General features: G+C 28.8%; 1 protein-coding gene across 1 annotated transcript in view; it reads left to right on the top strand.

Moving 5' to 3' along the window:
• Positions 1–25938, top strand: part of LOC113385797 (metabotropic glutamate receptor 2-like) — a 170003-nt gene that overhangs the window by 68082 nt on the left and 75983 nt on the right. Inside the window, exons 6-7 of the mRNA XM_026623631.1 lie at positions 18242–18416; positions 18702–18808. Of these exons, the coding sequence (XP_026479416.1) occupies positions 18242–18416; positions 18702–18808 (282 nt within the window). The remainder of the gene's footprint in view (positions 1–18241; positions 18417–18701; positions 18809–25938) is intronic.

The following is a 25938-nucleotide window of genomic DNA, read 5'->3' as shown; positions in this document are numbered from 1 at the left end:
GAGTTCATGAGTCTTAAAACTTACTTACTGAAGTATCACCTACAAGTAGTTTAAGTTTCTGAATTCATATTTCAAATAATTAGATGCGCTTTTAGAACTTCAAGGCTCTTTAATTAACATAATTACATATAGCATAAATTGCATGCTTAGTTTTCAGTAAATATTTATTTTTTCGAAACCAACATTTGAAAACATTACCTTAAATGCTAAAGCTCAGTTCTTATTGATTAAGTCGATTTTTTACACGTATCGCGAATAAAAAAATATATAACATCAGTCAATTTATAGATCACTCACACGTATTTGTCGTGTTAAAATTTATTTGTTAAATTGTTTTTATTTATATATAAATACATAATTTCTATGCTTCAATCATATGTCAATAATGTTGTCGCATAATTCTATGCTATATATAATTAGTGTTAGATCTATTAATAATTTTAAAATAGCAAATTTTAGAACCGTGACAAATTTTAGAACTATAGTATTAAATCTTAAAAAAATCATGTTGTTTATTGATTTTATGCTCAATCATTGGACCCTTTGAATCTGTATTCAAAATGCACCTATCATAAAAATATAATATATACATTGAGACACATATTCAAATTTCGAATCGATCGATCGATTTTTTCATTTCGTTTCATGAGTTTAATAAGTAGTTCCCTATTTTAAATATATTTTTGCTTAGTAACAGGACGCTATTTTAGTCCTTCATATTTCCACTCGCTTTAAGATTGCCTTTAATCCATGGGAGAAAAATCTTAAAAATTTAATATCTTCTTAATAATGCTACATAGTCTGTTAATAAACATTCTACTGACTGGAAGCGTTTAATTGTAAAGCACAAATGACATGGTATAGACTCGTGTTCCACTTATAAACGCATTTACATCGTAATACAATAATCCGGCAGACCTTGGACTTAGCGTTTATTCACAGTACGATAGACAGAGTATAAGGAGCTTAGGTTAGGCTGAGAAGCCATTAAGACGAGGTCCTTCACAATACGAAATAGGACGAAGTTTAAATACTATACCATTTATATAACTTTAGCAAGAGCATTTGTCATTATATAATATTACTACTAATTAGTCATTCTTAACAAAACAAAACACAGAACAAAAAACCATTAGGTTTAATTAAGAGAGCAGTTAGTCACTGCCGTCTTTGTCCGGGGTGCTACTAAAAGCTTTAAAATGAACATATTTCGTTTCTTAGCTACTCATAATGAACTCGAATACGCATAATCCGCATTTCGTTAATGGATATTCCATTAATATGAATTAACTGAAAGTGTTGAGGATCTGATACCGATCCATTGCGAAGTAATTGCTTTGAGTAATTACGATTGAATTACATGAAATTATAATGCGTGTAAAAGTTTCGAATTAATTAATTCTTTGGCAACTAAACGTATAAATTCTACGAATGTAATCAAAATACCGCACATGGTATTTTGAGATGTATACATAGGATGGCCCAGAACTCAACGACAGGACAAAGCGAGGTAATAGTATTGAAATTGATGGTAACTATCATAAAAACTATCGATCGAACTATTATATAAAACTATCATGATAAAAATTAGAAAAGAAAAAATCTTACACAGTTTGAAATTTATGAGCTTTCATGTGCAATCTAGGGCTTTTGTGGAAATTTTACCTTTTTTCGGTTATTGTGGTTAAATTTTATCAACTTTATTTATTTCAGCTTTGGATCCTTAATTGTAAATAATATTAGACAAAAATTAGAAATGAAAAAATCTCACACAGAAATTTGTAAGCTTTTATATGCAACCTAGAGCTTTTATGAAAATTTTACCATTTTTTGGTCATTGTGGTTAAATTTTATTAATTTTGTTCATTTCAGCTTTCGATGCTTGATTGTAAGTAATATTTCTAATCCACAGTCAAAAATAATGGAACAAATGTCTTACGTTTTCAAGGATTAAGATTTTGTTGGAAAAGGTAAATTTGCAAAATTGGTCAAGTTTCAAAAAATCTCCTTATAAAAAAAAGTTTGTTGGCGAGCTCAATCAAAAAATGTCGCATTTAATCATGATTGTAAACTGGTAAAATTTTCAATTAAAAGTGTCAGCTCGACGTTGAGTTCTGGGATACTGTATATACGCTTGTAATCTAACAGTAATCGCTATCTTAATAATATGAAATGTAATCACGAAAACTATCATGACGAAAATTGGAAAAGAAACATCTCACACAGTGTGAAAATTATGAGCTTTTAGGTGTAACCTAGAGCTTTTATGAAAATTTTACCATTTTTCGGTTATTGTGGTTAAATTTTATTAATTTTATGCATTTGGGCTCTGGATCCGTGATCGTAAATAATATTTCTAAAACTACAATCAAAAATATTGCCATAAATGCCTTACGTTTTCAAGGATTAAGATTTTTTATTAATCATAAATTTAAAATTTCAAAATTGGTCAATTTTGAGAAGCTCTCCATAGTAAAGAAGTTTGTTGGCGAGATCCATCAAAAGTTGATGCATTTAATCAAGATTATTAACTGATAAAATACTCGATAATTATGATAAAAATTATAATTAAATTATATTATGAAAAAAAATGTGTAAAAAATAAAAAGTTTCTTGTTGTTGAGTTCTGGGATAACTGTATATACACTAATCATCTAACGGTGACCGCTATTAATAGATAATATGAAACATAATTAGACGCCTGCACTAATGTAGCGCCTGTCTTTACCTATTGTTTTACCAGGTTCACTAAAATATAATTTTTCAAAGTGATCGTAAAAACATTCGAAACAAAATAAATTTGGACAACTTGATATCATGCAGTAGTGAAATCAATTTTCACTTGAAAATATAGATCAAAAATGTGTTTGCAATGGAAAATAGCCTATTTCGGGCAATGCGGCGTGAAATGGCAATGAAAAATCTTTCATAGAACTCTTTCCTGTTTCTTTGAATCGAGTTGGAGTCTAACTCAGCTCACGGACTCGCCCTAAGGTAGAGCACCCAATTTTATTTCATATATATTGTTGTGCGCCACTGCTATAATTTAATAATAAAAATTAATAAATAGGTTGCACATGACTGAAATTATAAGTCTCATAAGTTCTGTAGTCATTAATTTAAACCCTGAGTGTTCCCTGCATGAACAAAACTTGAATGAGATAAATGTGATACGTCGTGCTCAGAATATTTCACAGTCCTCTTACGTATTCGGTAATATGTAATCCCATATACAAATATTAGGTACTTATTGAAAGTTCATTTATGGGGGTTTTGGTTACATACCCTTGAATGTCAGTGGGACCATTATAGTATTTTACTATCAATTTTATGGCTATACCGTACGCATAAAAAATTCAATAGCATTAGCATAGGCAGTATAAAAGGTTATGTCGTTCAAGTCTGAAAATATTTCGCTTCAGTTAACGTAGACAAAAGATAGCGGTTTACGTTTCGTTTATTTCGATATTTGAAATCAAAGTCAAGGGTAATGGCCAACGTATAGATAATATAAAGATATGTTTTTATTTCGAGAGGCATTATTTGCAGTGCGGATGCTTCTCTACATGTCTCGCAGATGTAATCATGACTTTTGTAATGTAATATAAGTGCTGAGAGAAAGTCATCGAATCTTATGATATTTTTTACCACATAGATTTAATTAATACATAGGGTAATATAAGAAATATATGCAGGCTTTTTAATGGTGCTAATTAAAATTGCAATGCTAAAAAAATAAAAGTGAAAAATTGCAAAAGGCAGGTTCAGCAATTAAAAGTTCCAACGAAAAACGTTAATTGACATTATTGAATCATTTACATAAAGAAATATTGATACCTAGATAAAGGTAGACAGGTGAACTGGTAGGCAGGTAAACAGATAGAGAGGAATACAAATAGACAATAAGGATTATAGGCAAATTGACAGTTAGACAGGTTAACAGGGAGACAAGTAGAAATGTAGAAAAGTAGGCAAGTAGGCAGGCCGACTGGTAGGCAGATAGAATGGTAAATAGGTATACAAGTAGACAGGGTGGACAGGTAGGCAAGTACAAAAGTAGACAAGTTGAAAGTTAGAGGGGTAGACCAAACACAAATCAAATAATTGTAAAGTTCATGCAACTTGCCTTAAGATAAAATGCCACTTGCACTAAGTTTTTTTATTAATATTATTCTGAAAAAAATGCCAGTTTTATATATTTTCAATTATATCTTTATGTGTGGTGAAGTTGATTGTAGAGCTAATTCAATTTACTTTTGAAAATGTTTTATACTTAATTTCAAAATCACTTCTATTGAGGGCACTGCGTTTCTTACCTCAATGTCGGTAGTTTGGTTAACACTGTTATATAATAAATAATCAAATTTGCAAATTTATAATGTCCTCCTGCACAATTTTATTACGTTAGGGCTACCATATTTCGTTGTGATATGGTGTTAACTTCCTGCAAGACGCTCGGAGTTTATGGTATGTAAATATATTTATGTAATAAAACCACACGGCAGCCACATTTTAAGTGTTCACACAACATTTAGTTTGAATCTGTATTTATTATTCGAATATTTAGGTAGGAATGTGTAATAAAGATTCCCGTTTGAAGGTACTTATAAATAATTTTTACTTGTTAACAATGTAAATGTAAGTAACGATGTAATTTTTTACTTAAAAATAAAAAAAAATATTATTTCAAGTAAACATAGCCCTTACTAGAAATTTTTAATTAATCAAACTGATTTTTCAATTAGTAAGAAATCAATATATAATCAGTATTAGAAAAATTCTACTAAAAATATATTAAATATAAATAGTATTGGGTTGTTTTTTTGAAAAGAACGCGACGTTTGAAGAGAATAATAATCAGGACGACTCATTAATTTGTTAAGGTCCAAGTTCTATCAATAAAACAAAAACAATGAATAAGATTTCTGTAAAAATGCTGATATTTTTGGAAAATTACAACATTTGAAATTTTTTTTGGTAAATTTTGAAATTTTTTGAAAGAGTTTTTGATATCCATTTATATATGGTTGTTTCAAATTAAAAAATATCTGATTTTCAATCAATAAATGATATTTTTCAAAACTTTTCAAATGATATTTTTTCTGGATCTCTGAAATTACTGGTCCTGCCTTCGCAAACATTTAATCAATCCTTCATTACATTATTTAAGTAGGACATTTTTTGAATCATTCGAATCGGATGCTCCGTTCTCTCAAAAATTTAATTTCCATTTTTTGAACTCTTTGCTCCGTATCTCCGAAACGAATGGACCAACTTTTGCAAAATTAGCACGACTTCTTATCAATACGAATCGAATGCTTTTTGAATAATTCAAATCATATCAGTGGTGCTCCTAAAAACGTTGACAAATTATTGTATTCATAAATACATACATACTACATACACACAATCACACACACACATCCATTTTATCTAAGGTATCCCAAAATGTTTAGAAACCTCTGAAACGTAAAGATGTGCAAAAATTTCATTTTCTATATTTCGCAATCACTATAACTTATTTTACTGGAAGTTAATAATAAAATTTTCAACTGTTACCGGCTGTCGTATTATTATGTAGGTACCACATACATATTGTTGATGTTATCCAGATTAGTTCCAATGAATATTGTAACACGAAACCACATAACAACTAGCTCGAATGCTGTACTATTTACATATAGACATTCGTTATCAACCAATGTGTTCATGACTCAAGTGTGCCACACTCAGAAGGGGAATTATAAATTGAATTGCGCAATTAAAACAGGATTATTGAGAGAATGGAATATGAAAACACAATTTCCACAACAAGAACTCATTAATACAATGCAGCTATCACCATCCTTATGTTTTATATTGCCTTTATTGATTATGGTGCAATGAAGTTTGTCTCACTATTCGCAATATATTATTCGATTATAATTTTTAACATGATAATTCGCCAGCTTATCGCATTCTTGTAATGGCAAAGGAGTTGTTTTAAATTTTGTTTCTTGTTTTTGAGCAGGGATCAGGTCTTAAAGTTCTATGAGATGTGATAAAACTTCTCATTAACAACGTCGCTTTTTGGATATCAATCCAATGGTTGATTGGTGGTTCAATGAGAAACCTGTTTAGCTTATATTTTCAAGTGAAAACGGAAGTCACTATCATACTGCCCAATATCAGTCTATTAAGAGTGGGAACCCTGTTGTTGCAAAGCCAAAGCTCTTACTAGTGAATCACGCAAACCAACCTGTTTTGGAATCGCTATGAAAAAAATAATTATTATTTATTTTAAACCCAAAAACACAATAGACGTGTGCAAGTTAATTTGACAAATATTTGTAAAAAGTTTCTTGAATGCACTCATAAGATATAGAGTAACTAGAAAATATTTCAACAATTTTGACTTCATTATTCGGGTGATACTTTCAGATTTCATAAGGAAGTATATATAAGGTCTTCGATCTAAAAGTTTTTGTATTCAGCGTTGGGTCTCGTTAAATTGTATATTTTTGAAACTCTTGTAATAATTTGTTTTTTATTCAATTTAGGATTCCGCATCACCTAAACAAAACTTTAAAGTCTATGAACATATCATGGAAACAAATAAATTTCATAATAACTAGACAATGAGTGTAATTATACTTATACAATTTATTTACATCATATATTAATTTTTAAATTGAAAGTTCCAGAAATTTGCATTAATGCTGTACGTGCACTGTGTCACAATCAAAATAAGGATATTCTTGGTTTCTCGTACCATTTTAGTCTTACATTTTATATTTTATGTTGTTGGTGGATTTTAGTTTTCATTTATACAATTTTATCTTTCTCGTCTATTCTGCTTTCATTAAATTTGTAATAATACAAAACAAGACGATCTGATATATTTTATTTAAACCACAACGACAGCTGAAACTATTAAAGAAACCCTCATCAAGCTACAGATGCGAATAAACAAAGCACCCTGGAAAAAGGTGAGATTTCGTCTAGAATTTAATATGGAAATGGGTCTTTTCTGCGGTACAATTCAATCCTGTCGAAAGCCTATTGATCCCGTGTATTATTTCCAAGAGAACACTCTCCTTATTGAGAGGAGGGTCTGTTGAGAGCCACAGGCCCTTAACGCAAAAGTTACATTTCACGTTCTAGAGATTTTATATACCTATACCATAAATATACAGAAAATCTTTGGAAAATTAAGATGTGATAAACATATAACTTATATTGGCTCCTTACCTTGATTTATCAAAGCTGTATAGTTTATTAACCAATATATGATACTTGACAGGTGACTTCTTATTTTCTTCATATTATTTAATATTGTTGGTAACATTTGTAGACTAGACAATGGTTTCGTGATAAGAACGTGATCCAGCAATCTCACCTTGATACCCAACCCAGCTTGATATCAGGCTTTCACTAGAGTTTATAGATCTGAAATATGAGAACAAGTAAGAACAGTCTTTCTGGAGTATTATTGCAATTTATTATATCTTATCAGTTATAAAAAAATAATAAAATAATCTTATTATATAGACCAATGAGTCTACTATTGAGTTGAATTTAATAAAAAGAATCGCCATAAAATTAAATTCTATAAATATATAAATAAGTATTATATGAATTCTACTTATATATTGGTTCTTATATACTAATTATCCAATAAGTTTGCGATATATTATAAACTTTCACATATATTCGATTAATATTTGTGTCTGCCCGTATCATGCTCTAATGATAATATTAATTCAAATAAAGCAACTAGTTCTTTTATAAAATCTGCACAATAGTAATTCGGAAAAAAACACCCTACTCATGCATTTATATTGGTCTGAATATCGATTACAGCCAAATAATAGAAGTATATAGTGCTATTACTAATGGAATAGACAGGTAGTATATAATTCATACTTTCTTTGGTGAAATGTCAGAATATCTCAACTTTTATCGAACAAGTTATTAGCTAATAATATACACGAGTATTTAAAAGTATGTTTCAGGTATTAAAGTAATTTTATGGGCTTTATTTCATGAAATGAATATTTATTCACGTAGAAGCATAACATAGTTTACAAGCTTGATAGATGACAACAAAATGTTAAAGCATTTAGAAACATTCATTTTTAGGTTAGTTTTTTTATGAAATTGAAGATTACATATCAATATTACTCGCTGGTCAATTTAGACCACAAATGTCATCGACAAAATTTTTAGGTGATATTTTTCAATTAATTCAAAAAATAGTTAATTTATATATGCATGCACACAAGCACAATTCAATATTTTTAACTTCCCGTAGAGTAAGTTATTGTAATGGGCCGAAAATCGAAATTGAAATTTTTTACATTTCTCGACGTTTTTGAAGGTTTCTGAACATTTTGGCATACCTCAGAAAAAATGGATGTGTGTGTGTTAATATGTGTGTATGAATACAAATTTCTAGTCACGTTTTCGGGCGCACGGATCAACCGATTTGAATGGTTCAAAAAACATTCGATTCCTATTGATAGGGAGAAGAGCTGATTAGTTTTTGGCAAAGGCAGGTCCGGCCGTTTCGGAGATACGGAGCAAAGAGTGCAGAAAATAGAAATCGAGTTTTTGAGAGAACGGAGTATCCCATTTGAATGACTAAAAAACATTCAATTAGTAATGATTGGGAGAAGTGCTTATTAGTTTTTGGCAAAGGCAGGCCCAGCCATTTCGAAGATACGGAGCTAAATATGTAAAAAACGGCAGTTTTTGAGAGAACTAAGCGTCCGATTGAAATGATTCATAGAACTTTCTGCTTGTCTTAACAAAATAATTGATTTTGGAAAAAAAAAATTTGTTTTAACTTTTTTTTTAAAAAAAAAATTTTTTGTATATCAAAAATAATTCAGATTTTATTTTTAATTCTGACTTTAGTTCTAATATAAATTAAACAAATAATTTCAACTTTGCAATTCAGTTTATATAATTCTTATTAATATTAGTAATAATCTATTTGCAAACATTCAGTATTCCTCGAATATTTCGTTACGGTACGGGAAGTTCCAGCAATTTGCCTTAAGGATAGATGCCATACACCCCACTAGTTTATAATTGAACCAGTTTCTGTAGGACTATAAAGCTTTAGTACGTTTATCGAGACCAGGTACTCTATTGCTATACCAAGTAAATCGTCTAATTTTAATTTTAACAAACGTAAAAAAATATTTCAGTAAGTTCTATAAGACCATTATATATATATCGCCAAAAGTTCCAAAAAAATCGGCTTAATTTTTTTTCAACGGTTAATTACAAAAAAACGGCTTGGTAGATTTTCACCTAAAACTAATCAGTATCATAACCTCATATCGTTCGAACAGTTTTTGATTTTTTTAAATCGATTCGGTAATACGAGCTTAAATGAGGTCTAAAAAATTAAGACTTTTTTCCAAATTACAAAGAAACGGTTCGGCAAATCATCGCACAAACAATAGTCCTCATTGAGATACATCAAATAGCTTTTAAATTTTTGAAATCGGTCTAGCCGTTTTTGAGAAAACGTCGATTTACGGTAAAAAATCGGTTCACATACACACGCACACACACATACTTTTTTCAAATTTGGTCTCATTCGATTCAAAATGGCTTGAAACGTCGAGAAAACATAAAATTAGCAAATCAAATTTTTTGATGAAAACAAACTTCTCCTTCGGGAAGTTAAAAGTGAGAATATTTTCTTATTCATGTTATTTTTAACCAAGGAAAATGTAATCTAATATATGCTTTCCGTTTATTTAAACAGGTGCAATAATATTCGGCTCGGACCAAGAAGTTGCCGAAGTTATGCGCGCCGTCCGCCGATGTAATGCCACGGGTGCGTTCAGTTGGATAGGAAGCGACGGCTGGTCAGCCCGATCTCTCGTCTCTGACGGTAACGAACCTGAGGTCGAGGGAACGCTGTCCGTTCAGCCGCAAGCCAACCCGGTGCGCGGGTTCGAGGACTATTTTCTCGGACTGAACGTTGAAAACAACCCCAGAAACCCCCTGGTTTGTCGGTGAGTATTACATGGACACCGGATAAATGGGGAGAGGATGTAATTGAGAATGGATTTTAAATGAGCAACAGTGATGTATTAATACAATTTTAGGGATTAAATGAATTTGGGGAATGACTTGAAAATGAAAAGTTAATTTACTAAAGAGCTATATTTACGTTTTCAATATATATATATATATATATATATATATATATATATATATTTATATATATATATATATATATATATATATGTATATATATAGGCCATGCTGGATTTACAATAGGGGCAGTAGGGACTAGTGCCCAGGGCGGCAAATCTTCTGGGGCGGCAAAATTTGGAAAGTGAAAAAAAAATTCAATACAATATAATGAACATATTCTTCTTTATAACATTTTTCTTTTCAAGAAATATAATTAATAAAACATAATACGATTGTAATGCAAAATCTGGACTCAAATAACCGATTATTAAAATTCATTTTATCTTTTTGCGCCATTAATTTGAATGCATTATGAGCTTTTTTCTTTCATCTTTGAAAGAGCTATACCTGCCTTGACCAAAAACTTATCAACACGTCTCCTTATCAATAAGAATCATATGTTTTTTAAATTATTCAAATCGGTTGAACCGTCTGATCCCGAAATTGTCAATGAAAATTTGTATCCGCGCACACATACATTCAATTTTTAAGATACGGTCAAATGTTCAGAAACCTTTGAAGCATAAAGATGTACAATTTTTTTCTTGCGATTACTATAATGGAAGTTTATCAAATGTGACTGTGAAGAAAGTCTTTAACTTTAAATCTTATTGTTAGAACAAATATTAATATTTTGTTATATTACAATTTTGTTACAATCAAATAGTTATTTTAATTTTAAAAAAATAAGATATAAAAACTAAAAGTAAAATTTCAAGAAGAGGCTTAATTTTTGTTAGTGCCCCAGGGCGCCAAATTTCTTAATCCAATATGAACTTGAGCAATTATATTGTGAAAACCAAGCAAATTATATCACAACAAACAATACATGACAGACAAGCAACTATCTGACTCTGTTTAGTAAAACACCCAGATTATTCATCATTGTAGAAATATGCTTTTTTGCGGTTTTCCACAAATTTGTCACCTGGTCTTTTTAGCCCATAGGCGGGGTAAAATGGAACGGCCAGGGGCAAACAGGCCCAAAGTTTTTATTCAAATTTTGAAGACATTTTACGAAATAATAGCTACATTATTCAGCAAATGCAAAATATAAATTGTTTCGTCTTTTTACCAAGTTATAATGTATATAACCTTGATCACATATCTTGTCATAAATATTCATTGGAAGAGTTGTAATAACTTAATAATTTATCTTTTGTGAAATTGTTTTTGCTATCTTACTTTATTTTTTTATCTTTTTATTAACTTCCCGAAGGAGAAGTTTATATTTTCATAGAAAAATTCGATTCGCTAATTTTATGTTTTCTCGACGTTTCAAGCCATTCTGAATCGAATGAGACCAAATTTGGAAAAAATATGTGTGTGTGTATGTGAACAGATTTTTTGCCGTAAATCGACGTTTTCTCGAAAACGGCTGGATCGATTTCAAAAATTTAAAAGCCATTCGATGTATCTAGACGAGGACTATATCGTCCGAGACGTTTCTTTATAAATAGCAGAAAAGTGAAAAAAATCGTCTACGTTTTAGCCCGCAATTCTGAACCGAATATGAAAATTCAAAAACCATTGGAAAGATATTGATTGGGAATCGTGCTGATTAGTTTTTGGAAAAGATCGGCCGGGCCGTTTTCTTGCAATAAAGTGTTAAAAAAAAATTTTTCGACGATTTTTATTATTATTTTTTTGACGGTAGATACTATAGTCTTCTAGATCATACTAAAATATTACGGCTCTACGACAATTGGCTTAACTTTGAAAATCGTCAAAGTTTGCAAAAATTGGTATCGTTTTTTTGGCATTTGTCAAAATTTGACCTTTCATCGACGTTTTATCAAAAACGCCCGAACCGATTTCAGAAATTTGAAAGCCATTTGATGTATTTCGATGAGGACTATCGTTTGTCAGTTTTGTGCGACGATATGCCAAACCGTTTCTTTGTAATTTAAAAAAAAGTGTTAAACTTTTCGTTCACATTTAGGCTCATCCTACCGAGCCGATTTTAAAAAATCAAAAACTGTTCGAAAGATATTAGATGGGAATGGTACTGATTAGCTTTAGGTGAAAATCTACCGAGCCGTTTTCTTATAATTAACTGTTGAAAAAAAATTTAAGTCGATTTTTATGGATTTTTTTAGCGATATCTATCATGGTCTTATAGAACATACTGTAATATTACGGCCTTACGACAAGTAGTTTAATTTTAAAAATTCATCAAAGTTTGAGAAAATGAGTAGTTTTTTTTGATGTTAGCTAAAATTAAAATTAGACGATTTACTTGGTATAACAATATAGTTCTTGGTCTTAATAAACATACTAAATCATTGAAATCCTACGGAAACTAGTTCAAATATAATAATTGTTGATTTTTGAAAAGTTGCCTTTTGAAAATACTCCGAGTTAACGTGTTCATTCGTTTTCAATTATGTGTAATAAATCCACTCATAAATTAATTTATTTTTATTGATTAAGTCGATTATTTACACATATCGGGAAGTTCATGTAACTTGCCTCAAGGCTAAATACCAATACCAACTAGTTTTTTAATATTTACATCCTTCAGATCAGTTGGTCTTTTTTACCCCACCCCCGTGTAAGTTTTTATAAAGGTTATATAAAAATGGTTGAAACTAACTTGAAATGCATTTCATAAAACAATTAAATAACGTATACGTAAAAACAATATCAAGGTTTTGTAAACTAAATAAAAGAGCTCAAAACTTACAATACTACCATCGAAAAAAATACTGTTGTCATACACATCTTTATACTGTTTGATACACATCTTTTGTCTTTTTATTTAAAAGTGTATTTTTAAAAAATTCTATACTTTTCATTTTTCTAGTTGATGGTAGTGTACCTTTCTATCCGCGAACCTTCAAGCCACAATTTACTCTACTATTTTTCTGAATTATTCATTATTTTTGCGACAATCAGTTTCCAAACAGTGCATACAGTGATTATTATTATTTCATTATAAATTACTAACCAACGCCTCTTCCTGACTTAATGAACAGAATTGCGTTTGATTTATTTAATATTAATAGTTCATTTAAAACAGACCGCTCCTGGAATTTCATCCCCGAAATGTGACGAGGACCGCAGTGTCCGCAAGTTCATATAGGGTTCGTTCTCAATTATTTGATTATGCAAATTCCTCTTCCTCTTTGAATAACTAATTATAAGTTATCGGAACAAGTGCTCTTTTAACTGACTTCGTTTGGGACATATTGGATATATAGAGCATTTGATCATTAAGAATTTTATTGAGATAGAATATATTTATTTATATGTTACGTGTTGACAATAAATATAGTATTATATAGTCGTTGCCACTAAACTGCTCCTAGATGGCTATTTGAATTTTGATAAATCTTTTAGAGTATTTCAATGCACACACAATAGTGTGGTTCTAAATTGAATAAATCTTGTAATTATGCAGAAAACAGTGGAACCTGATCGAACCCGCAGTAAATTCATGAGCAATACACCACTGGCAATAGGATTTTTTTTCAGGAGACAAAAGTCGTCTCCTTTTTTTTGTCCTTGTGTAATAATATATAAAATGTTATACAAATATAAATATGCTATAAAACTTAAAACAATTTTTGGGTAAAATACCTAACGGTAGAAAAACCCCCATGCAATTCAATGTATGTACAATGTATATAATGAATAAAATTTAAAAAAAAAAAAAAAAAAAAAAAAAAAACAGTGGAAAAAATGAGGAAAAAAATGTTGATTGACACATGAGATAAGAACTGTCAAAATTAAATTCACTCAAATTAGAACTTAGTCTTCGATTAGGTCTAATATAATATCATATAATTGTAAAACTGAGAAGTTCTCATCGGATTTCTTCTTAGGCATCGCTCTTAAAATTTTGTCATTTTAGCTCATAGGAATCTTTATGTATTTCTGATTGCTAAATAAAACTGAGTTAAAAAAAAAATAGAACGTAAATTATGAGTAATTTATAAATTATATTCGCCAAAAATGGTATGAGTGTATAAAAATTATGGCCATACTATTGAAGCAATTATTTTGGGTGAAAAAATCCAAGGTAATAGTGTTTTTTTTTACCGGGGATAGTATATTAATATTTTCTGAATTTGTTTTACTGTTTAAATACTGCAATTTCAAATACGTATAGCCAATTATATGACCATAAGTAAATCACAAAGGAAAACGATGACTTTTTGTGGGATAAATTTGGTAAGTCAATATTTTACTCATAAACAATTGTATTTCGGGTGCTTGAGAGTTAGAAAAGCAATACAGTGATCTAATAAATATATATATATATATATATATATATATATATATATATATATATATATATATATATATATATATATATATATATTTAGCTAGCATGCGTAATGTAACTCTTTGAATAGTTAAACAAGTGGAAAACATTGAGGTTAAAGTTTGTTCATGTAAAATGAATAACCTTAACTTTTAACGAACTATAAGTTACAACAAACGTATAACTCCTTTGAATGAAAACTAAAGTTCAAACTTAATATTAACTCTCAATTAATGAATTAAATCTAAGTTTTAATGGAAATGTTACCCTTTAATATATTTACTTATGTTCTGAGTATATAAACTTTATTCATTAAATAAAGAAATATTTCGGGCAAAAAATAGATATGTTTATATTATTTATTATTTAAATCATAATAACTATTCAGGTTTTTGGACAATTTACCTAGCTTTGAATTCAAATTGTGCAGCAAAAATGTATTTAAAGTATAGTAGTACCATGGGACACTATAGTGCGATTGGAATTGATAATTATTTTATTCTATAATTTTTCAATACCGGATTAAATATACTTTATTCTTCAATATATTTACAAAACATATTTAATAATGGTCTTAAATTATTAATTCAAACTCAAATTATTTTTTTTATTTACAAGAATCGAATAACATCAATATAAGGAACAGTATAGTATAACAGTATACTAATAATAATTAATAAAGAGAGAAAATTGAAAGAGAACTCATATTGCCCTCCTAATTTCATTTTTTTCTTTATTAATTATAATTAGTTATGGTTCTTTTGCACAAATTTAGTGTTTAATTTTCCCTCTTTATTAATTATTATTAGTTATGATGTTCTTTTGCACAAGTTTAGTGTTCAATAAATTATATATTTTTTGTGTTTTTCTTGGTTTTGTATGTACATAATTTTCTCCTTTTTATATTCTTATATTTAATATCAACTATTGTTATTTATGTAAAATGCTTTTTTAGATTACTGAAAGATGACATACATTAAGTATCGAAACGGAAAAAGAATATAGAATTTTTCTATTTTATTTTTTTTAATTCGACGATTGGGCTGCAAAATACTTCAAATATATACTAGAACCGATTTATTTCATCAATCTTTTAAACAGTGTATTTTCCACACAAATTTCCATTAGCTTTATATTTTAAAACTTCATTTAGTGTTAAAAGTTTTTGCCGGGTGCTTTAATATCAAATACTAACACAAATGTCATTTAAAACAAATTAATTATTCCAACAAAAAAAATGTTTTGAACTAAAAAATGTATGCTTCTTACTTGTCGATAAATCATCTATTCTTCAATATATAGTTTCCGGACTTGGTTGAATATACTTAAAATTTAAAGTTATTATGAATATATTTATAGTTATTTCATACTCTAACTATAACAGATGATCTATTCTATCCATTATTTTACCCATAATAAACTCTTAGTAACTCCTTCGACATATAATAGGATTAATAGTTTTCATACAAGAACGAACATTCGCTTTACAGTGTCTGGAGCGAGTTCAAAAAAGTTAGTTTGAGATTTAATAATATGAAGCGTGTTGAGGTGAAAAACTGGATATAATTTAATTAAAGTCTTCAGTTTTGCTTTATGAAAACGTGCACTTTGAATGAAGTAAGCCTTAGTGCAGTACGAAAAATCTTTATTGAAGCTTTATTAAACTTGTACAATATGTTATTTCTTTCTTCAGATTAAAATTTTAAGTTTATGTATTTTAATAAAAAGAATAATCATTTGTATAAGGAACTTTACCTAAATTTCTTTAGCCACGTTCCTTAAGAGTCCGCGTGTAAAAAAGTCCACAACTAATATCTCAAAAACAAGTAATATTACAATTTTTTTAACAGCAATATTCTAAAATAGAGATCAAAAGATGTGTAACTGGTCCTTGCTTAAATCAAGATTATACAGATATAAATAGCAAAGTTTGAGAATCTATAACAAAAGTATTTTCTTTTGTTGTTAGTTTTTTTGGTTGTGACCACTGTTGTTTAGTTTACGAGACATTGCTATTATATTTAGGTATACATCACTTAATTGTTTTATAAGGTTGTATGAGTATTTTTAAGTTAGATTTAACAGATTTTTTTACATAACCTTTATGAAAGCTTATATTTGTTCGGGGCAAAAAGGTCCAACTGTACCTTTACCCTGGTAAACAATAAAAAAGTAAAATAAGTTAAAAACGCTACTTTTCAAAAGATAAATTAAATTAAAAGATATTCCAACTCTGATGATGAATATTTCTTACAAAAAACTCCAGTTTCCACACAATGTTGTGATGTAAAAAATATGACCATGAAATTTATATTTAAATTTAAAATTAAGACATTGGATCTGTTTTACCTCTGACACTTCTTTTTTTACCTATATTATGAGGTAAAAAGGGATAGATGGCAAATCATATGTTAGAAAAACATTAATGAAACGCAATTTTATAATTAGGAATTAACTGAGCATTTTATTGAACATGGTTCAAAAGCTGTTTGTTCGATTGGTTTGGATATAATAATTACTTAAATTCAAAATGGACCTGTGTGCCCCGTCCTACCTTATATCAATTTGGATTATTGCGTTAACATTACCCATATTAAATTTAAAGTTTAACATTAAAACATGTTCAGGTTCACTTATTTTATACGCGGAATTTTACTTTTTTTCAACATTCTATTTCAATAACTAGTGGGGCACATGGCATCGTGCCTTAAGGCAAATTGCTGGAACTTCTCGTACCAAAAATTATTATTTTTTCAAAAACAAAACATTTTTGAAAAAATTTTACTTCGAAAAAATTTGATTTTTGAGAAACTATAAATTTGACCAAAATGGCATTTCTTTTTTACTTTTTTCATTAGATCTCCGAAACCGCTAGACTTGCCTTCATGAAAATTTTATAAATTTTTTATCTTGTCAATATAAGTAAAATGTTTTTTGAATTAATAAAATTGGACGCTCCGTTCTCTTAAAAACTGAGTTATCATTTTTGGCACTTTTTGCCCCGTATCTTTGGAACGGCTAGACTTGCCTTTGTCAAAAACTAATCAGCACGTCTCCTTATCAATACAAATCGAATGTTTTTTGAATTATTCAAATCTGTTGATCGGTGTTCCCAAAATAGTCGACGAAAATTTGTATCCGCACACACATACACACACCCACACACACCCACACACACACATACACACACACATACACACACATATACATACATCCATTTTTTTCTAAGGTATGCCAAAATGTTCAGAAGGTTTTGAAACGTGAAGATATATAAAAATTTTCATTTTCGATTTTTTTGCGATTTCTATAACTTGCACTACGGGAAGTTAAAAATATATAACATTATAATAATTGGTATGAAATGTATTCAAAAACTATAACCAGCCAGAAAATGAAGTAATCAACGCATCATGATTTTGCAGTTTAGACCTTGGAATCTTCTTCTGTATTTTGGTTTCATATGAAATTGGACTCACCGTGCGTTGATCCTAAATCTTCTAGATTTTTCATGCAATTTTATGGGGGATTTATTTTCTCGCGCCTGGGTTGCTTTCGTTTTTCTTGTATTAGAAGCAATATAAGTAAAAAAATAAACTTCTTGTCTTATTATTTGAAGAGAATATGAGAGATTGTTCATATTGATCTTTTAAACATTGAACTAAAAAATTTTCAAATCTCCTTTTATATAATGGTGGCTATATTTATTATATGTAACATATTTATTTATCTCGTGATCAAAAAAAATAATGTAATATATTTTATAAATTTCAGAATTTTGGGAAGATCACTTCCAATGTCGTTATCCAAACAGTTCCAATACACCATATAACCAAAAGTACACAAAACTTTGTACGACAAAAGAGAAGTTAACTAGAAATAATACAGACTTTGAAGGGCAATTACAGTTCGTCAGTGACGCCGTGATGGCCTTTGCATATGCTATAAGGTTAGTATTCCTTAAGGAATATAAGCATTTAAATTTAAATTTAGATGCATATATGACAAATTTGATTTATGTAATGAAACCAGTCAAAATCAAATGCAGGACAACTTTGAGCCTTCCAAAGTCTATTTCATACAAAAGTTTCAAGTTTATTTGAAGCATACCAGTTGCAATTTGTATTAATTAGCTTTTTGTAGATTTTTATAAATAAGAGATAAAAATATTTATTCAAGATTAAGAAGATTTAAATTTTTCAATAATAAATTCTTTTTGCGTTTATCATTCTAGAGATATGCATAAGGATCTGTGCAGTGGACAGAATGGACTTTGCGATGCCATGAAACCTACAAAAGGACTCGAGTTACTCAAATACCTTCGCAACGTAGAATTTGAGGGTAAGTCGTTTTCTTATCATACATCTTTCAGACTTTAAAAACAAAAGAGGGAAATATATTTTCTTACTTTGAAGAAATAAATAAAATTCTAAAAGCTCTGATGGCTATACTTTGTTCACTTGAGAACTTTGCTGGAGTTATGGAATGTAAAAAATTTGCTCCTTGCGAAGGGATTTGCATAAAAAAGCACGAAGCATAGAAAAAACGTGTCGAAGTTGTAAACAAGGTTTTCTAGATTAATATAAAGTCCATTTTAATTACTATACGATGGTTGTCCTAACCATGAAAAACTTACACAACAATACAAAACTCGTTAGAAGAATAATTTTGTAGGTAACCTAGAAAACACTATAATTTGGTCATATTGATGTAGTTATTTACTCGCACGAAATTAATTTCACATTTTTATTGTTATCATTGTAAGTTTCCATGAAATTTGTATTTCACATGAGTTTAATACTATAGGTATTACCTCATAAAATCCCTTTAAAATTAAAAAAAAACTTTGGATATGTGCTTATCCGTATATTTAATATTTTATAAAAATAATCTTTCCTATGAATCTATATCACTTGAATCAATTTAACCTACAACATATTTTAGGATAGTAAACACACATATATCTAGATACTCAAACACAAAAAATGAAAAATTTTATTCGTTCAGATGAAATTTTCATCATATTCTAAAAAAAAATTAAAATTACTTATTTTGTTAAGGTTGAGTTTTATCAGCCACATTGTTTTTTTTGTTAGTACAGTTAAAAATGATTCTTTTAACAAAATGATTATTTTATTAAAAATGATTCTTTTTTAACTTTAGTGTATTTAGTATTTTGATAGAGAAAAATATCATTAATACATTGTGAAAATAATATGCATTTATGAGAAAAAGTTTATCTAATTTAGAAAATACCAGAAGGTCGCATAGATATTTATATTTTAATTGTAAATATTGTGCATGCGCCTGCAAATCTGCATAATTTCTGCATACACAAATTATACACATATGCAAATTGAAGTGCTCATGAATAAATGGCTCGGATGAGATCCCAAGTGAATATGTCACTTTATGTATAGTTTTATTTTGCTGGTGACATATTTTATATTATATTCAAATTAAAGTTGGGGATCTATTATTTTTATAATCAAATTTTTTATTACAATTGTATATTCTCCCATTTTTCGAGCAGAGCGGGACACAAAGGTCCAGTTTGATTTTGAGCAATTACATCGTGAAAACAAATTCAATTCTATGACAACAAATAACACATATCAAACAAACAACTATCTGACTGTAAAACTTCCGGTGAATCCATTATTGTGAAAATGAGTTTTTTTTTGCTGTTTTTCAAAAATTTGTTACCTGGTCTTTTTTACCACATAAATAAGTAAATAAAATAGGACTGCCAGTGAGCAAACCGGTTCAATATCTTATTTTTAATTTTATTTAAAATTAATAGCAACATTATTCAACCAATGTAAGATAAAAATTTAAGGGGTACATTTTCTACATAGATAATATTTTATATAACCTTGATCTGGTATTTCGTCAGAAATAATCATTAGCAGAGTTGGAATAACTATTAATCTTTTGTTAAACAGCTTTTTTAACTGAATTCATTTTACTTACTCACATTCAAGTTTTTATAAATGTTATATTATTATAGAGTTGAATGTAACTTAAAAATAACGATATCTCATTAAATATTTAAATAATGTAGATAAAAAAATATATGTATTAAGTTCCGGTATCTAAGCAACATTTGCTCACAGCCAAAAAAAAAAACTAACAACGAAAGATAAAAGTTTGCTGCTAGCCGTTAACTAAAACCGTTTCTTTACAATTAGCAGATCAGTGCAAAATTTTCACATTTTATCGAAAAATCCTAAATCAATTTTATAAATAAAAACTGTTCGAATATTTTTGGAATTTTGGGAAATAATTGTTGGAATCCTCGTAATTAATTGTTGGAAATTTTTAACGATAAAAAATATGATAAGAAAAAGATATTAATGATAAAAAAATTATAATACAAGCTCATGGATTTAACGAAAATCCTAAAATATTTTGAGATGTGTGGTTTGATCTTAAAAGTTCATTAAAGGTTGTAATAATGAACCGTATCAAAATTTTAAAATTTATCGTGACAACCAAGTTTCTAAAATTAAATTTTTATGGATGATGTCGATTATTGACAGTGACGCATTGCAAATTATTTACCACTCCCTTGCATTTACCACATCCCCAGTTTGGGGATGGTTTTAAAGATAAGTACATACCTATATAAAGGTATATATGTTCATATACAGTTACATAAAGTATGTATGATTTTATACATAATTTAATTATCTTTGAAATATTTTATAAATATAGTTAATTAACCGTAAGGTAGAATGCATATGAAATAAATACAAATACAAAATTATATTTTAAAATGCATAAAACAACATGGACTAACGTGTGCTCCTGCGCAAACATATACTTTAATATTCCGTATTTTTTGTGAACTTCATTACAACAGCGTTTCGCTTATGCTTTACATAACAGGATGTATTCTTTATACAAGTCGTACATTCATAATATCATTAATTCTAAAATAAGCAAACAATGGAAATGTATGTTATAACAGGAGTGATATGTGCGTGTAATGGAATACGGCAGAACAAAATACAATTTTGAGTACATGCTGCTGGATATTCGCGTTCACTGACATAGATTGATTGCACCTTAACTAACATTAGTGTTGAAAGTACCAATTTAATTCCAAGCGATCATAATAAACAACTATTAGTGTGTGGCATCGTGCCTTAAGGCAAACAGCTGGCACTTCCTGTACCAAAAATTAAATAAAAAAATTTTTTTTTAAAAACTATGAAAAAACGAACTTTTGAGAATTTTGAAATTTGAAGAAAAAATGACAATACAGAATTTAAATTATTTTTTTGTATTTTGAAATATTTTAAAGTTTGGAACTTCTTTACAAAGCAATCTGTTGCCAAACAGTTTTAGAAACCACTGCTTATTAACTGTTTTAGAAATAAAATATCGAAGCCGGTAAGCTCTACCAAAATTCAACCAGTTCTTTATTTCGCCAATACAAATAGAATGTTTTTTGAATAGACTAACCTTTAAAATTAGACGTCCTAGTTCTCCGTGAAATACCATTTTTAGAACTTCTTGTCCCGTATCTGCGAAACAGCTGAACTTGCCTTTGCCAAAAACTAATCAACACATCTCCTTATTTGTCACACACACATATATCCATTTTTTTCTAAAGTATGCCAAAATGTTCAGAAACCATTAAAACGTAAAGATATGCAAAAATTTTCATTTTCGATTTTTTTGCGATTACTATAACTTACCCTATAGGAAGTTGTAAACTATACTGATAGATAAACAAATCAAACTGTACAATTTTTAATTACATTTTTAAAGTGTCGTACGTTTATCACTTTTATTTTGTGTTTGCTGTATTTTAATCCTAAACATATAATTCTCTTATTTTTCTATGGTCTTCACAAAATATTTTCCCTTGTTACTTATATAAGAATTGTATAATATATATACATATATATATATATATATATATATATAAATATAAATATATATATATATATATATATTATATATATATATATATATATATATTTATATATATCATATGTATAATATTATTATATATGATGATAGTTTTGTCGACGTTGTCAACATATATATATATATATATATATATATATATATATATAATTCTAGAAACCCAAATCAATTCAAATCGATGCTTTCAGAACATATTTTTTTTATTAACTCTTTTATTTACAACTGTCCAGTAAAGGACATTTAGTAAATTTAATGAATTTACAATAGTCCGCCGAGAAGGGACATTGTATACTACATTGTCATGTTGGAAAAAACAAAAAAAAACAATTTTCCTTTCGATATAAATTCACAATATTTTATTATTGAATAATTACTTATAAATAATGATTAACTTGACATGTTACACCCTTTTAACGTGTTACACCCTTCCATCCTATACATGGAAAAAAATTGTGACCTTAGAAAGATAGTTAAGTCTTTACTTATATCCCTTAATACTTCTTGTGTCAACAAACGTAATTCCTCTCATCTCTTGCATGACAGTTACGAAGTCATCATTAATTTCATGAAAAAATAATCCTATACAGTTTTAGAATCTTTCGTTCGTTATATTTCTTCCCTCTTTTTTCCCCTTATGTTTCTCATACCCCGCTCCCACTCCATCACTACACTTGCTCTGTAACCTTGATTAGTGTTCACAATGCACCGCTATTAATAACATAAAATATAGGAGTGCAATATGTGTTCCTTCAATTTCTCGTTGTTAATATAAGAGTATATTATTATTTTACACAAATTTAGTGTTCAATCAATTCACATCATAATTAATATTTTCTGTTGTTTTTCCTGGTTTGGTGTATATAATTTTTTCCTTTTTATATATTTATATTTATTATCAACTTTGTATTTATGTAATATGTTTTTTAGAATATTGAATGATGACACGCATCAAGTGTCGAAACATTTAATAAAATAAATAACTCTGTTATTTAATCTTTTTTTAATTCGACGATTGTGCTGCAAGAATATAACAAATATATATATACATATATACGTATACATATATACATATATACGCAAACTCTTGATAATATAAACATTCTTAAGAGTTTTATGCAATAATTGCCACTGTATATTATATGAACGATAAAATATATAGTAAACATAATTATCTCTGCGTTATTAACAATTGTTATTAATCATTGCTCAATATTTATTCATTATTGATTTTTGCTCGAATATTCAATTCTGGTACGGAAAGTTCTAACAATTTTCCTCAAGACACGATGTCACTTTTCTAAAAACTATTTGCAGTAACTTATCTTAATAACTCAGTATTTTAACGCCTAGTCCATTATTTCCACAGATTTAGTTAGATTTCATACAGACCTACTCATGCATATGATGCAATAATCTGAAAACTCATGACAATGCAATTTTCTGTTCGAGTTCATTTAGTTGTACCTTGCGTAAAATGTATTTAGAATTTTTCATTAAAATTGTGCATTCACTATTCCTATAAAATTCTACTTACCGTAGCAAAAGCGTAGCCCCACGCGCTTTCTGCGCCTTCTACGGCAGGCCACGTCCTGAAAACAAGCCCAAGGCGTACCTTGAATAACAAGCGAGACATGATTATAATAACATAGCGCAAGGCAAGGGGCACAGCATGCAATGATATAAGCTAGAATTCAAAACTTCATATAAGCTGAAACTCATCCATCAAGCTTAATGTTTTATAAAGACATAATATCTTGTTGTTTTCTCGAAAATTTCATATCCACCATATGAACAATGAACGGATTTTCAGTCTACCAAAACAACAGGAGCGCTTCTTTTTGTGATTTAATAAATAGCGCAAATTGCTTTTAGCATGAAAGACTTTTCACGTCGTGAAATTTATGCTGAGAGAGAGTACTTGCGATAAGTCTGGCTTATTATAGATCTCAATCTACAGTAGTGTTTCAAGTGTAATCCTATAATTTAATAAAATCTTTCGTAATTTGCAATCATGTGCGCGCTTATAGTATAGGGTATTGCGGGACATAAAGGTCCACTTTGGTTTTCAGTAATTATACTGTATAATCTAAATGAAACACATAAATTGTATCAAACAAATAACTTTCAAACTATGGTCAGTAAAATTCCCTGTTAACTCCTAATTATAAAAATATGTTTTTTCACTATTTTCGTAAAATTTATCAATTGTTCTTTTTCTCTATAGAGAGGGAAAGAAAGAACAGTCAGTGGGCAAACAGATGCAATGCCTTTTTCAATTTTAAAGGGATTTTACAAAATAATAGCTAGGTATATTATTTAAACCATGTGACTGTTATGGTAGCATTTTTTACAAACATTTTATTGTAACTTAATTTGGTATTTCTAAATAAATACTCATCAGCAGAAATCAAAAATCTATCAAATTAATTTATCTCTTGTAAAATAACGCATCTTAACTGAATTTAGTATTCACTATCTTTGCTCACTGTCTATACTGAGATGCCAAGGTTTAGGTCGTCCCTTTTACTCATATGTATGCCATTACAGAGGTTATATTTTATTTATTTATTTATATATATATATGTACATTATTTTCATATCTCAGTCAGGCAGAGGTGCCTGGTATGAGAGATTATGAAAAACAGTTTTCATATAATATATACATTTCATTTGACTATAATATCTATTTCATTAATATAATATTTATATATAATTAAAATATCTTTATATATCACTGTTCAGTCTTCTTTGTTTTCAATTTCCTTATAGTATTTCTTCATTTTTCTTTTAAATTTATCGTCATCATTGGTCATCTTAATCTCGTTTGGCAAATCGTTATATATTTTGCTAGCACTCCATATGACATTTTCTCTCAAATTATTTTTAACTTCCCGTAGGGTAAGTTATTGTAATGGGCCGAAAATCGGAATTGAAAATTTTCACATTTCTCGACGTTTTGAAGGTTTCTGAACGTTTTGGCATACCTCAGAAAAAATGGATGTGTGTGTGTGTGTGTGTGTGTATGTATGTGTGGATACAAATTTCCAGTCACGTTTTAGGGCGCACGGATCAACCGATTTGAATGGTTCAAAAAACATTCGATTCCTATTGATAGGGAAAAGAGCTGATTAGTTTTTGGCAAAGGCAGGTCCAGCCGTTTCGGAGATACGAAGCCAAGAGTGCAGAAAATAGAAATCGTATTTTTGAGAGAACGGAGTATCCGATTTGAATGATCTAAAAAACATTCAATTAGTAATGATTGGGAGAAGTGTTTATTAGTTTTTGGCAAAGGCAGGCCCAGCCATTTTGAAGATACGGAGCTAAATATGTAAAAAATGGCAGTTTTTGAGAGAACTAAGCGTCCGATTCAAATGATTCAAAGAACTTTCTGCTTGTCTTAACAAAATAATCGATTTTGGAAAAAAAAATTTCCCATTTTTTTTTTTTTTTTTTTTTTAGTTTTTTGTATATCGAAAATATTTATTTTTAATTCTGACTATAGTTCTAATATACTTTACAAATAATTTCAA

The sequence above is a fragment of the Ctenocephalides felis genome, unplaced genomic scaffold (genome assembly GCF_003426905.1).
Source record: "Ctenocephalides felis isolate EL2017-DRISC unplaced genomic scaffold, ASM342690v1 CF-g0.4_SCAFFOLD_03571, whole genome shotgun sequence".
Classification (NCBI taxonomy): Eukaryota; Metazoa; Arthropoda; class Insecta; order Siphonaptera; family Pulicidae; genus Ctenocephalides; species Ctenocephalides felis.
Note: the sequence above shows the minus strand (reverse complement) of the source record. Positions and strands in the feature narration are given on the sequence as shown.